The following is a 15,615-nucleotide window of genomic DNA, read 5'->3' on the forward strand; positions in this document are numbered from 1 at the left end:
TATTTTGTGTATTTTTTTCAAAAGTTCAGGCCCAGTAGTTTCAGAGATAAAGGGGGGGGGGATGGTCGGACGGAAAGACAGACAGACGCACGAGTGATCCTATAAGGGTTCCGTTTTTTTCCTTTTGAGGTACAGAACCCTAAAAACAGCTAAAATTTCTCGTTGTAGTTGGACATTATGCGGTGGCAAATCGATAGAATTTTAACGTTGCACTTGCATCTAGCTGCACTGATAGCTGATAATTTACTGCTAATTACTGCCCGCGTACGTATCGCTTCAATTCGCTCGGCTACGCGGCCCGTTAGCGTTCATTAAGCCGATTCTGTCTGATAATATTGATATGATTTTCATATTGTTTTCGGTCACCGCGATAGTTATTCATGTGTAACTATACCGGGTGTGGCCTGTAACACAAGCAAATAATCAAATCATAGATTGTATTCCTCAAACGGTGACACTTTTGTTCAACAACTTTTAAAACTTATGAAGTATTTAGACATATTTTTCATACAAAATAAATATATATCTTCAATGGACGCCATCGCCACGCCATATCATTGTGATTGACGTTGCTTGTCACGCCTTAAACATAACAAAATTCGCAATACATTGCGTCTCAGAATAAACTTTAAAGTGTATTAAAAATCAAACCACAAGTTATTTAAGTCGCTGAACAAATGTTGGTCAGTATATTGATTATATTGATTTATTTATTGTCAAGCGGTGATTTATTATTATTTTTGAATTTTACTTTTATATGAGGAGTACAGCCTACAGTTTAATTTTTTGCTCATATTACAGGCCACACACGGTATTATAAAATATATCCCGACGTTCTTCTTCTTCTTCTTCTTTTTAGGGGCTATATAAGGCTCCAAAGCTTATTATTATTATGTCGTATGGCTTTATTCCTGAATACACATTTAATTTACAATTTTTATAAGTATACAGAAAGAAAATATTTACAATTTAATATCTAAATTGAGTAGCCAATCCCTTGCATCCGGTGTGAGTGCTAACAAGTCCTGCATGCTTCCGGTAAATCGCCTTATAGGACATTCTCCTATGATGTGAGGGATTGTTTGAGTTGGCTCCCCACAATCACAGGCTGGTGTCGACGAGATTCCCCATCTGTGAAGATTCTGGTTACATCGTCCTACTCCCGTGCGGATGCGGTTTATAGTAACCCAGATCTTGCGGTGGTCTTTGAAGCCAGTCGGCAATTCATTGGGGTCTATATTGGAGTCACCGTCCTGCGCTTGCCACTGCTTTCTCCACTCCGCATATGCATTGAATGGCTCTTGGCCCTGTACCTGGTGATCAGACCAAATAGGTTTGCGAGATAGCAGGCGCGCCTGTGGTAGATGGTTTAGCGTCTCTCTAATCGGTAAACCATGCGTAGTTGCTTTGTCCCACTCCCGCGCAGCAGCCTGAGTTCTCCTGATGTCCGGAGGGGCAATGTGTGATAACACGGGGAGCCACCTGGTGGGAGTAGGAAGCAAACTGCCAGATATCGTTCGCATCACTCGGTTCAGCTGAACGTCCACCTTGCTGGTGTGCGCGCTTTTATACCACAGTGGTGCGCAGTATTCCGCTGGAGAATACACAAGAGCCATAGAAGATGTTCGCAGCACGTCAGCTCGAGCACCCCACGAAGTTCCGGCCAGTTTGTTTATAAGGTTCACCCGGGTCTTTACCTTTTGGGCTAGATTTTCCATGTGTGCCCCATATGTTAGTGACCGATCCAACGTGACCCCTAGATATTTTGGATTAGGATTGTGGCGGATTTTTTGACCGCAGAAAGTAACATCCACCTCCCTATTTGCCAGGCTGTTCGTTAGATGGAAAGCGGTAACCTCTGTTTTTGAAGGATTCGGGTGCAGTCTCCATTTGGTGTAGTACTGATGTAAGGCGTCAAGGTCCCGCGTGAGCACAGCTTCGCCAGTCTCAAAACTCCTAGTCTGGATTGTGAGCGCAATATCATCAGCGTATAGAAATTTGTGACATTGAGTGGGAGGCATGTCGCTGGTATATATATTAAATAGGAGGGGAGCCAGAACTGAACCTTGCGGAAGTCCATTCTTCAGTTGCTTGTATTTGCTGGCTGTGTCGCCCAACAGCACGGTAATCTTTCGTGGCCCCATCATGTTCCCCAGGAGACGGAGGATTTTCGCAGACGGAATTATCTTTCCTACCTTGTGGATCAATCCGCTTATCCAAACAGTGTCATACGCTGCACTTAAATCCACGAAAGCCGCCAGGGTTTTCTGTCCTCGTTGAAATCCGGCTTCAATATGGCTGCTTAGTGCTAGAACCTGGTCGCAGCAGCTTCTACCGGCGCGAAACCCTGCCTGCTCAGCGGGAATGTGTTTGTCAACAACATCTTTCATTCTGTTGTACAGTAAGCGCTCCAGTAATTTAAACGTGACACTTAGCAGTGATATAGGCCTGAAATTTGCCGGGTCGTCAGGAGTTTTTCCGGGCTTTAGTATGGCTATGACCTTGGACTTCATAAAAACGGCGGGTAGTATGCCAGTTTCAAAGATGTTGTTGAAGAAGTCTGTTAACCATCGCACTGCTCGCTTGCCTAGATGGGTAAGGAACTCTGGGTACATATCATCCAACCCAGCAGCTTTCCCGCATTTAACATACTTCAAGGACTGGCAGACCTCGTCCGCGCTGAAAGGTGAGTCAAAAGCCACACATCGATTTTGAGAACCGAGTAAGGCTTTGTTTTCGCGTCTGATGTTTTTAGCGAAGGCTTTGTCGATATGCGCGCTCTTTGTGATGTTTTTGAGGCGTTCCGCGATGTTGTCAGGATGTACAGTAGGCGGTCTAGTGTCAGCTGGTGCTCCACCACCCAGTTTTCGCAGTAGAGCCCAGCTTTTTCTGCTCGAGTGCGTAAAGTTCATACCTTCGACGCTGTTCATCCACTTCTGTCGACGGGCCTCCCCTAGGGCAGCCAGGAGTTTATTGGCAGTGGAGGCTTCGTTATTCTTGAGGTAGGCTTGATACATTACTTCGGTTTCCGAAGACCAACCAGGGATATATTCTTTTCTAAAGCCTCTAGGTATGCATCTTTTGGCCGCACCTATTGCTATGCCGCAGAATCTATCATAGTTTGATGCTTCTGGTTTGAGCCATCTTATATTTGCATCCATTTGGTGTTTGTATGCTTCCCAGTCGGCTTTCATCATATTCCAGCGCGGCTTCGGCAACGAGTTAACAATCGGGACCTCCAATCCTATCTTTACAAGAGCGGGCCGGTGCTGGCTACGGGGAAAATCATTTAGGATAACTCTGCTGATAGGTAATATGTTTCCATGCTCATCCTCAGAGGCAAAACAAAGATCTGGATTAGTGTCGCGCTGCCACCGTGCCGATCGGAAAGATCCTTGCTGTTTGGCGTCAAATATAAGATGAAGGTTTTCTTCTATACACCACTTATTTAGAATCTCACCGTTGGGATTGCTGGATGTGTATCCCCAGGCGGAGTGTCGGCTATTGAAATCCCCTAAGAAGATCGCTGGGTGGGGGTAAGTCTTAAAGGGGGGATTTGAGAAAACATTGTTAGGGGGTTTGTAGACTGATGTCACAGAGATGTTGGATATTTTTAAAGTAATGACCTCCAAGTTATTATGGGCGGACACTTCAATTATTTGTGCACTTGTGATAGTGGATCTGACGTAAACAGCTGAACCATAGATAGGTGAAAGGCTACTAAGTTAAAACCCGGGATGTTCCCACGGTTGTCAAATTTACTTATATTATCTATATGATGTTCCTGGACGGTTATCACGTCAACATGGTTATCATGAGCAAGTCGCGCAAGGTAGTCGCATTTAGATTGTGACATGCCTTCAATGTTAATTTGCAGTATAAGGACGGAAGGTCCTAAACTTTTTGTCGATGAGCCCACTAAGGGGCAAACTATTGAGCGCATTGTATTTTATCTTGAGAGTATCGAACACAGGAATAGCTGGGAGGCTCAGAGGGAGCAGATCCAGCTTGCCAGGAACAGTCGGAATCTTTTAGCCGTCTTCAGAGTGAAGCCGTTGCCCGGGGTGGACCGCGAGGAGGTAGATTCTGACCAATTACCACCCCCTTATGTATCACTGCGACCATCCCTGATCTATTGTGATCGCCACCTACAACAACTCTCGATCCAAACCTGCAACTTCAAACAGCTGCAGATCCCGACGTTACAGCATCCGAGATCAACGGGAGACTGAGGGAAAGTATATATTCACCTCTGTCAAAAATCCAAAAATAGTTAAAAAAAAAACGAAATGTACTTTTTTTAAGGCTGCTTATTCATGCCAAATAGAGTCTTATTAAGGCTACTCAAAGTCGTTAACTCAAAGTGGTATCAAAATAAGATTAATCCATATTAAAATTGTAAAAATAGAATTGGCCTCCTTGGAAACCATGGACATGGTTAAAAACCATGTGGAAACGGTCTGCTTGGAACTTATTGCCTGCGGGTTAGCACAATCATCGAGGTATATCACACGATAAAAACGTCCTCCTTTTTAAGCTCTTATTCGATCTAAAATGTTAAATAGCTTTGCAAGCAGGAATGGAATCAATAAGATTGAGCTGAAATTTAGCATACCTATACCCTTGTAAGTTTTAATCTCAGGTACAATGCATGAATGCATGCATAGTGTATTGGCTACGGCATTCTCAAGCTGTTTCCTACTTCATAATTGATACCAAGACTACCACGTCAGGATTTTGGAGTAATCCTTGGAGAATGTCGTCAAATATTATAATATAAAGCCACACGAATTGTGATTTTATTTTAAGTACCTAACTCGTGCATTTTCTCTCGGAAAGCTTTTGTGGAGTGATAAAGACACGATAAAGCCGATAAAATCTTACTTAGTATATTAAACTGAATATTGATACGTCGGCGGCCGATCGTAAGATCAGGCAGATCGTAATATTCCTGTGTAATGTTTTGACGATAGTCACATTAAACCAATATATAGGCAGGATAGGTTCGTTAGGTTGCTTCAGATGCCCGAAGGGCAAACTGCCCAGAAATAGGAGCCCCGCGTAGCGGCGCTCCGTTGACTCACGGTACGAGTCAAAGATTTTCACGTTTTACGATATGCCTAGGAATTTCACGATATGCCTGATCTTACGATCGGCCGCCGACAGATATAATACATTTTATTAATTTTACATTCGCCTTTAAGCTGTCATGTATGATAAAAATCAACATCACATGTGGCAATAGGCGGTAGCGTGTACGCATTACGCTATATTCCCGACTATCAGTCCTGTATTTGTAACATATGGCATTGTTCGCAGTATCCCCCACACGCGCGACAAACGGCGGCAGCGTACACGCGTCGCCCGCGCGTGAGTTGCGCGACACGCCCGACTACCAATACGGCCGGTTCGACGCCAGCGCGCTGCACATCGCGCATGCGCTCAAGCAGACCGAGCTGCAGAAGGCGTACCATCGCCCGAAGGAAAAACCCATCGACTGCTATTTGGTAAGTGAGTCGTTAAAAAAACCGGGCAAGTGCGAGTCGGACTCGCGCACGAAGGGTTCCGTACCATAATGCAAAAAAAAAACAAAAAAAAGCAAAAAAAAACGGTCACCCATCAGTACTGACCACTCCCGACGTTGCTTAACTTTGGTCAAAAATCACGTTTGTTGTATGGGAGCCCCACTTAAATCTTTATTTTATTCTGTTTTTAGTATTTGTTGTTATAGCGGCAACAGAAATACATCATCTGTGAAAATTTCAACTGTCTAGCTATCACGGTTCGTGAGATACAGCCTGGTGACAGACGGACGGACGGACGGACGGACGGACGGACATCGAAGTCTTAGTAATAGGGTCCCGTTTTACCCTTTGGGTACGGAACCCTAAAAAAACGTACAAGTGCGAGTCGGACGCACGCACCGCACTTTTAAGTATTGCCGGTCATTTGACTCGTGCCAAAAAAGCTGACAAAATAGGCAGCGGTGGGCAGGACGAGGAGTATGACGTGCGGCAAGACGAGTAACGTTCGCACACTACGTCTCTGCCTACCTACTCTCCTCGCTACCCACTCAACCGTCCGGCCCGCGAGACTGTTTTCCTGTCAACCGTCCGGGGTTTTTAAGCGACGCACGCCCCGCGCAGCGCATTCACAACTTTCTACAAAAATTATTTTTTTTTTTTTTTTATTTTTTTTTTATTTATTCAGAACACATACAGTCATATAAGATACATATGTTAGAGGTGCGTAATACGCACATAAATCTTAATACTAAAAAGACCTGGAGGTTCATAAAATATACATGTAACTGAAAATTGGTATACAATAGGTACAAGCATAAGCCCAAGGTAGGATACATACAACAAGAAGCAAGAATAACTCATTAATACTTACAGCAAAAAGTCGGAATAATAATAATAATTACAGCGAGGGTCAAGAAAAAGAAATATAGAATTCTGAAAATAGGAAGCGTAGTACAGTAAAATAGATAAAAATCAAGGAACAATAGCTATCAAAATAAAATCTCAGAGAGTAGGTAGACAGCAATAATATTTTTTCCTTTAACATGATTTTAAGTGTAGTAAGTGATTTGTGAAAGGGATCAATCCTGCCTAGATGTCTATTACAATAGTTGGGCACTCGTCTGAAAAACGTATGCTGCGCATATTTCTTGCGAGCAAAAGTAACGTGAAAAAGGGGCCTAGAACGTAAGGGGCGGTGCGGAACACTAAAAAGCACTTTTTGCAAAAGATTAGGGCATTGGATTGCATTCTTACAAATTTTGTAGAAAAACATAACATCCAAATACATCCTACGATTACTGAGGGAAGGGATATTGAAGTACTTCGCAGCCGTCGAGGTGTCATTGAAGTGAAAACCTGTCCTATAACTAAGAGATTTTATAAAAATGTTTTGAATCCGCTCCAGTCGATCAATATGTACCTGATACTGCGGTGACCATATAACACTACCGAACTCGAGGACGCTACGGACAAAACAGAAAAACAATAACTTATAAGTTCTAGGTCGCTTAAAAGGCTGCCCTACCCGAAGCAACATGCCCAAATTTTTATATGCCCGCTTACAAATTATAACTACATTGCCATCTAAATTTTTTTAGAGCTAACTATTTAGTTAGGCTATGTTGTCGCATCAAGAGAATTAATAAATAATGCCGAAATATTCCATTAGATGGCTCTGAAATCAATTCTTTCTTCCACCCCTTTGGATAGTAAGGTTCCCGCGGACGGTTAAGAGCATATTTTTTCGGATACTATGCTATCGTCGGACGGTCAAGTGGCTACTTACCTACCAATCATGCCATTCCGCGGGTGTGTGGCAAGGGTATATTAGAAATGTGAGGTAGACGAAGACCATACCATTTTTTGTTTGAATTTTGCATTTTAAGAAGGTATATTAGCCACATTTATATGTTGTGAAAGCTAATAAGGCCTAGAAGTGAAACATTTAGTCAAGTCAATATTGAGTCCACAGGTTTTAGGTCTAAATCTATTCGAAAATAGGCATTTTTATGTTGCTCGCATTACGGTTGAGCAGGATTAATTGCTAATCCCTAGAAATTTAAGCGAATGAATGACACAAATTTAATTTCACTATAACACGTTAAGTAACTGAGCTAAGCGAGGACAGTTGCTTATTATTACATCACTAAACAAACAGCCAATGCAAAAAAAAACCTTTCTACCGCATTACCAACTTGGTGGTAACTAACCAGTGGCGGCAGTGCCCACCCAGTTGTTATCGCGTCACTCCGTCCATGATAATTTCATTGCAAATCAAACTTGCGCAAACGCTAACTAATGACTTGTTGAGACTTTTAGGGTTCCACATTTTAAAAGATCAAGTTTCTGTACTTGGCGACGCCTTTTTATGAACATTGTTGATACTGAATCAATTAAATACGCTTCACCATGTCACAAATATCAAGTTAAATAAATTTATCCATTAAATTACCTTTTTGACGTTCCTGGAACAATGGAGTTAGCTGTATTACTGCTGCAAATTGAAGAATGTCGCGTTTAAATACTGCAATCTTGCTGAAGACTGCATTGCTGCCGTAAATGTCAAAACCGATGTTGCATGCACGGACTTTTGACACAAATGCTGGTGCAGCCTGGATCCCGCAACGATGCATTTATTAATTTTGCGAAATGCAAACTAGCTCACAAAAATCCTGTGAAACACAGAAAAACAAACAATTCGTACTTATCCAAATTTACAAAATGCTGTTCATATCATATTCCATGATACGCTCCTAATTGCTCCTATAAAAAGTGCTAGTTCTTCACGTAAAGTATTTCTCAGATTCCCAAGGGTCTCGGCGTCCGGCGTAAAAATAAAAGCTTTTAAAAAGCCGTACGCGCTGAATGGGCCTTTCTTCTGCGAGATAAGGACGCGCGCTATAATGAAGGCGTGTATCGACGGATCCACATCGCATTCCTGGCTCGTGGACTAGAACCGATCGCGTGCGCAAATGGAATGCCGGCGCCGGCGCAAGCCACTAGAACAAGCGGAGAGCGCCTGTAATTTTTGCCAAGTATATTGATTTAATCGAAGTTGAGGGTTAGCCCACACGGGCGTTTTCCGAGGGTCGGCGTGTAGTCAAATTTATGGCCGCTGCACGACGATGACGCAACGTCGGCGTAACCGCGCCCTTAAAAGTACCACTCACCTCACACAAGCGTCTTTTGTGCGTTGTCATATCATGTCATATCAAATACCTTCTCGGCCCGGTTTTGGGCTACATCTGGACAGTCTTTCAAAGTCGACTCTTCTTTTCTAGATATATCTTCGAGAGTCCCCGATTTTAACCTTCTACCTTCTATCTTTATCTTGGTCAACGATTTTCTATCTTTATCTTGGTCAACGAGTCATCAACCCTACTTCAACTTCCTGATTTCTAAGCTACTCTTTCAACCCGCTCTCGCTTTTGACTTAAGAACCTCTCGCACATTTCTCGCAATTCTCGAGGCTTCATCGCGAGAAATCTGCCGTGCGAGATAAAAAGATAATCCGTAAACAAATGCAACCGACGGACGGTGTATTAGAAATTATAAATATTAACGAATACCTGTAATCGCGAGATTTAATTACTCGTTGAAGAGGGCCTCTGCGGTAATACGTGCTTTTTTGTAGAGCTACTCAATTGGATACTTCATTGGATATAAAATTTTCGATGTAAGAAATTATTAAAAGATATAAATATTAATCAATACGGGAAATCTTTAGTAAGCATTTTATTGTGCTATAGAATGTTGATTTTATCGCTTCCTTATTCAAATCAAGCTCGGAATCTTCATTACTACACGCTATAATTGCGTTATTGATCGCATTAACAAGTTAAACTTATATAACATATTGATATCGCCCTAAAATATTTGACTTGGTAGGTTTTGATCCTGCAAACGTTTGTAATAGGGCGCTAGTGGCCCTTAAGGTTCCAATTTTGAACAGGACGAAATAAAATAGTTCTCTTATCCCTTATGCCTATTTAGTATTGGTTATGCTTTATGCTCTCCTGTATACATAAACATAAATTCTTACAACTTAGGCATTGAGCTAGGTCAGTACCTAAATTCTAACTTTACTACCTCCTAGGTTACCCGATAGATTTTCTCCAAAGTATTACAAGTATCAAGTAAGTATTATATTTTTAGTGCATCCAAGACGGCAAAACAAGATTTTACAACACATGCTTCTGACAATTTGTAACACTCGATGATGTCACAGCTATCTGTCAATTTATACATCAATACTTTGACTAGTTTTCTAATTTGGCATCGGCAATGATCATTTAGCGCGTTAATGACAATCATGACATAAATTTGAGACCACTTAATAACCAGTCATGGTGATTAGCATACTCAATCCATGAAATGACCAGCTCATCGTCTATTGCGTATCGAATGGGCTTGATGATAAACTAATGCCTAGTTTCAGACGAGTATAAGTAATTATAATTATCCTTTTAATTATACATCAAGACCAATAAAGTGTATGTACACTTGTCCACATTGAGCCTTGAAGTAATATATGTATATAATATGTCAAATATGTGTATAGTGTACGCGATACACGGCCGTCGTGAACGCTGCTCGCACTGTTAGTGCTTGAGAAAGGAGACTTAGGCTCTCCGAAACATGTCGCACGAGTGACTAAAAACAAGTGAGTCTAAACCGTAAAATTATTCAATGCGTATTGAAATAACAACATGCGGTAATCAACGTTCAGTTCAGCCATAGTTCGTGTCACATTTCTAGCAAAAGTTTGGCAGTTTTATACGGTGAAGTCTGCACTTTTCATAAAAGTTGGGTATGGATACCACATCGCGTGTTATGAGAAGAACAACGAATCGGTACGAGTACCAAAGTAGGTGTTTTGGGATTGATTAGGTTCATTGCTCTCAGCATGTAGGTTACTAACATTGTAGGCTTAAGGATGACTCACGTTAGACCGGGCCGTGTCCGGGCCAGAGCTTCCGGCGCTTAATTTTCTATGACATGACAAGTGATCACGAGATGCTTTCCATGGAAAACGATGCGCCGGAAGCTCCGGCCCGGACAGGGACACGGCCCTACCTACCGTGAGTCGTCATTCTTTATAGAATAGAATAGAATTGAATGTTTTTATTCGTGACAAAACTTAATAGATAAAACAACAGGTAATACTACCACGGTCACGAAATGGTCCCGACTCAGCAGGTGCTAGCCTAAAGGCTAGCGCTGGTCTTCCGTCGAGGCCATGGACTATTACGTCTATATTATGTTGTAGGTATCATTATGTATGTTCTTTAGTTTGTCTGGTGTGGTTTTTAAATCCATTTTAATTTCGTTTAGTTTGATACCTATCAATAAAACAGTTCCTTGACGTAACTTAAATATCTACTAGTACCTATCTAGAATATCTAGATCAATTTGTCACAACTACCGCTTCCTATAACCACCGCAACCTGCACTGTCTTACATAATGGACAACAATCCCTATAAGGCATTTACCAAGTTACTAGCAATCCTAACCGTAGTTAGACCTTATGTCTTCGTATTAAGGTTTACGAACGAGCAATTAACGGGTACATCTTCGACGGGCGTTTCTATAGTACACTGTACATTACGTAGTCGCTTGCTCTTTTATGGCAATGACGAATAGAACAGGCAATGTATTTGGTCCATAAACGGGCGTCCGCATAAACGAGCCGTTAGCTTGTGGGAAGGTTTGTTGTGTAAACGGGGTGGTATTCTCATCGCTTCGAGTCAAAAGCTCGGTCTAACACGTTTACTGAAATACTGAATTGACTTATTTTCGATTTACTTATATTAACAGCAACACTTTTAGCGAAGGAGGAATTTTTGTAAGACGTGCAAGCACGCACTTCTCACCCTTAGAGTTGATGAAAGGCGCCTAGCCTTTCAAATATTGCATATACTCGAGAAATTGGGACGGGTACCTTACTTACCGCCATGAATAGTGATTTCGTCAAAACTTCATCATGTCTAGGCCTTGTTTAGGTCTTTTCTGTAACAAAATTGTTTAGGCCTTTTCTGTAACAGACCGTTTTCTTCTTTTTCCTGCCCTTATCCCACGTTATTTGGGGTCGGCACAACATATGTTTCTCTTCCATTCTCCTCTGTCTTTCGTCACCTCAGCACTCACTCCTATCCTTCTCATATCCTGTTTCACACAATCCATCCATCGTTTTTTGGGTCTTCAGCTCTCCGTCCATCAACAATGTAACGGATGTTTTCTGTAACGGACTCTACAGAACCTATGAGTCATCAAACGACTTAATACTCTTCTTAAAAGTAAACCTCAGCTACCGGTTAAGATGGACAACAAGGCTTTACAGGATCTTCCTTTCACGGCGACGGCAAAAACATAACCACCGCGGCACTCTATCAAATAAGTTAATTATAAACGCTTAGATCCATCTTCCCTTATAAGAAAGTGGTGCAAAAGGCTTAAGTGGTTTTGGGGCCTTATAAGTGGAGAGCGAACCTATTTTGTATTTTAATTTTTTTGATTAACATGTATTTTATTTTATCCGCCGTGGTAGGTGGCACATCATTACAAATTACCATATGTATTAAGACATTAACAACATAATCTTATGCATTTTGAATTAAACTTGCTCCCTAATAGATCCAATGTATCTCAAAAGGGTTAGCAATGTGTGATGTGTCATACGGTGGACAGTTGTTTACGAGTTAAACAGCTGATCTTGGTGGTTTTCTAAAACACAATCTTTACCTCTATAGTTCCCCACACCTACGCGCAGGGCCGGATTAACCCTAAGTCAAAGTAGGCAACTGCCTAGAGGCACCGCCTCGGCTAGGGGGCCCCGGCGGCTCAGCGCGCAGCAAATAAAATTTTGTTCCATACGGTCAAAATTCATGGGTATTTTTTTTATTCTTATAATAATGGGTATGCTTTGTTATTGCTGTTTTTAATCATTCTTTAAATTAATGAAATACTGTAATAAAATTGAAGCAATACGTTACAGTTTAGTACCTGTTGTAAAGTTGTAATAATAGGGGCTTTCAAGAAAAATGGTTCCCTTTTTTCGAACAACTAACAACTTTTGGGTTATTTCGACTCAGAATTACGAGGACTATTGAATAAAACAAAGAAAGAAGACGAATGTGTCCCCAGTTTTTCATAGGAATGCTCGACCTTCAGCCTCACTTTTTACCTCAATTCACCAATGGTTTGTGTTTCACATCTCCTACTTCAGCTTAGCCTTTGGCCTCGCTGCGCGAAACTCGAACTGCGGTCTCGCTTTTTAATACAATGGACATTGGTTCGAGTTTGTGCTCAACTATTTATCCTGAAGCCTGATGGTGAAGAAGCACGGCTTTGACTTCGCATAAAAGCTCGCCTCACTGGGGCACTTCGGACTTTTAGTCCCAGATGAAGATCGATACATTCGATACCCGGCCTTTAACACGCTTTAACAATTTGCGATATTGTTACCAAAAATTTCGGTGCCAGAATATGCTGTGTGCAGAATTGACTGTAGGGGGCCCCGAGCCTCGCACTGCCTAGGGGCCCCGACATGCTTAAGCCGGCCCTGCCTACGTGTATCTATATAGTAAGCCCTTTAAAGTAGGTAGGCTAGGCTCTCTGACCTACTATAGTAGGTAAGAACCGTGGGGCCTCATGGGTGGCTAGAGAGCAGTGGTATTATAGTGTTTCATATCAGTCAGTGTGTCATCATATCAGCCGCTTCCGCAAAACCTTAATATCAGTCAACCTGTTAGAAAACTCAGGTCCGGTTTTCTTTGAACGCGCGCCAAGGGAGGCAACTTCGGTGCACGCGTGATATGTATTATTCAATATATGTGTGTACCGAGAACTGGAGGATCATGCGCGATGCATTGTAAGTTCTATAATATGTCAATCTCAGTGACCTCATTCTGCGAAGCTTTATGTGATAGGTTATGTAGTAGTGAAACCAGGATATCGGATAAGGGCGTCGCCAGCTGATGGGCTAAAGGGGGGCAGTTGATATGGAGAGGGGGAGGGGCATACATTTAGTTACGCATTTTATTCCCTAGGAGCGGGGGGGGGGGGGGCAGCTGCCTGCTGGCGACGCTCTTGATATCAGAGTACAGTTTATGTTTCTGGAACCATACCTGAAGACCATCCTATGTTCATATCCTCAGACTAAGAGTGACATTAACAATAAGTATTTTCTACACTAATAAGCGTAGGTATTATATGTATAATTTGGTAGTTCTGCAATATTTTAATACTTACCCTCATTTAAATTTCCTACTGAGCTCATGTTGATAAAATGCACTTACAAAAGCTGCTGCTATTGGATGGAACAAGCGAATAAACTGTTTATGTGTGTATGTCAAAAAGGTACAGGTACAATACGTATTAATATTGTTTGATGCCATACTTATTCAATACGAGCTTAATGAAAGGCTGCTTTCTTCTGTCGATCACGAATGAACGAGCGACGAATGGCTAATGACTTCGACAATGAGTTGCCACTATGGCTGACAGCAGGAATTTGTTACCACTTTCTGTGCTACACCAATCAAAACAAATCAATCGATAGTGACGTCACGTCGCATTGGTATGCACTGTATGCTATTACTTTTTTACACCTGATGATCTAATTAGAAGATCAGCGCCGGCACTCGCCGCATCATGCTGAGATGAGCCCATTTCGTGGCAGTTCGTGTTTTTCTTTCGTGTTTTGTGTTTTTATTGTTTTCTCTTATTGAATAAAGTGACTTACTTTATAGTTTTTACAAGCTTTTATTTACTTTCACCTGACCGTTGTCTGTCTGTCTGTAATCAAATCTTGCAAGTTAAATTTGATCCGCTTCCCGGTTTCCGATTGAGCTGAAATTTTGCATACATACGTAAGTCGGGTGACAATGCAATATTATGGTGTCATCGAGCTGATCTGATGATGAAGACCGGAGGTGGCCATAGGAACTCTGTGATGAAACAACGAAACCTAATGTGTTTGGGGTTTTTAGAATTGTCTCGATGAGTATTAGTTGCCTGTGGAAAAAAAAGTACAGTCGGCGATAAAAGCTTGTACCAAAAATGAAATTTTTGCCAAAAACTTATGTTTTAATTACTACTCTTGGATATGTACCTACATATCCAAGAGTATAGTAGTAGTAGTCTTACTAATATAGAGTACTTAGGTATCAAAAACGAGCAAGAGATTTAATCAGAAACATCAATATCCTAAAAATTTTAAAAAGGTTAGCCAACAGGAAGCAATTTTTTAATAATCAATATAATGACTAAGGCGAAGGCTTCACTGGTCACTGCGTGTTATGTCACACTTGTCACAGTGACATTTCTGAAAACGTCGCTCAATGCAATCCGGCGCAGCCGGTTATGAATGGACGAGTAGGCGGCGGCCTTGCCTTCCAATGTTTACTATGCACTTATTTTTTTTTAATGAATTGGGTCAGAATATTCAGATATATATTTTTTACGCAATTATTTGTATCCTCGATCAATTAGACAATCCGCTTGGATCTCCTTTCGGGATTTCATCGACTTGACTCAACTTAAACGGATTTAACTGTCAGCAACAAATTTCAGCATTAGAATAGCGACCACGTACCGGAAGGCGCAAGACAAGGTGGACTGATGACCTGGTAAAGGTCGCGGGAGGGAGTCCACTAGATGGGAGTTGCTCCCTATGTCCCTTAGTTCTGATAATCTTAAAAATGTAAGATTAGTTAGTAGAAAAATAAACAGTTTTTTTTTTATGCGGGTGGCGCAAGACCGGACATTAATTGTGGCACTCTTTAGGGGAGGCCTATGTCCAGCAGTGGACTTCCTCTGGCTGATATGATGGTAAACAAATTTCAGGGCATTTTGAACTTAAAGGGATGCCATTGGGATTTCAAACGTCCCTTCTAACTTTCAGCGCCATGGAAAGTCTTGCCCTGTAACAAAGTGGCTGATGAGACGATTAACCTGTCGTTCACAAAAGTCACAAGCGTATTTCTCGTATCTCATATACATAAACATAGATAAAATACATAGGTACCTACTTGATATAAGTACACACATAGTCTAATAAAACATGGTCTTCTCTTCCCAGAGTGACAC

The 15,615-nt window shown here is 41.6% G+C and overlaps 1 protein-coding gene across 1 annotated transcript in view; it reads left to right on the forward strand.

Annotated features, from left to right (window-relative positions):
- LOC134672241 (hillarin) overlaps nucleotides 1-15,615 on the forward strand; it is an 82,898-nt gene that overhangs the window by 36,178 nt on the left and 31,105 nt on the right. Inside the window, exon 6 of the mRNA XM_063530142.1 lies at nucleotides 5,320-5,507. Coding sequence (XP_063386212.1) covers nucleotides 5,320-5,507 — 188 coding nt within the window. The remainder of the gene's footprint in view (nucleotides 1-5,319; nucleotides 5,508-15,615) is intronic.

This window comes from Cydia fagiglandana, chromosome 16 (genome assembly GCF_963556715.1).
Source record: "Cydia fagiglandana chromosome 16, ilCydFagi1.1, whole genome shotgun sequence".
Lineage (NCBI taxonomy): Eukaryota > Metazoa > Arthropoda > Insecta > Lepidoptera > Tortricidae > Cydia > Cydia fagiglandana.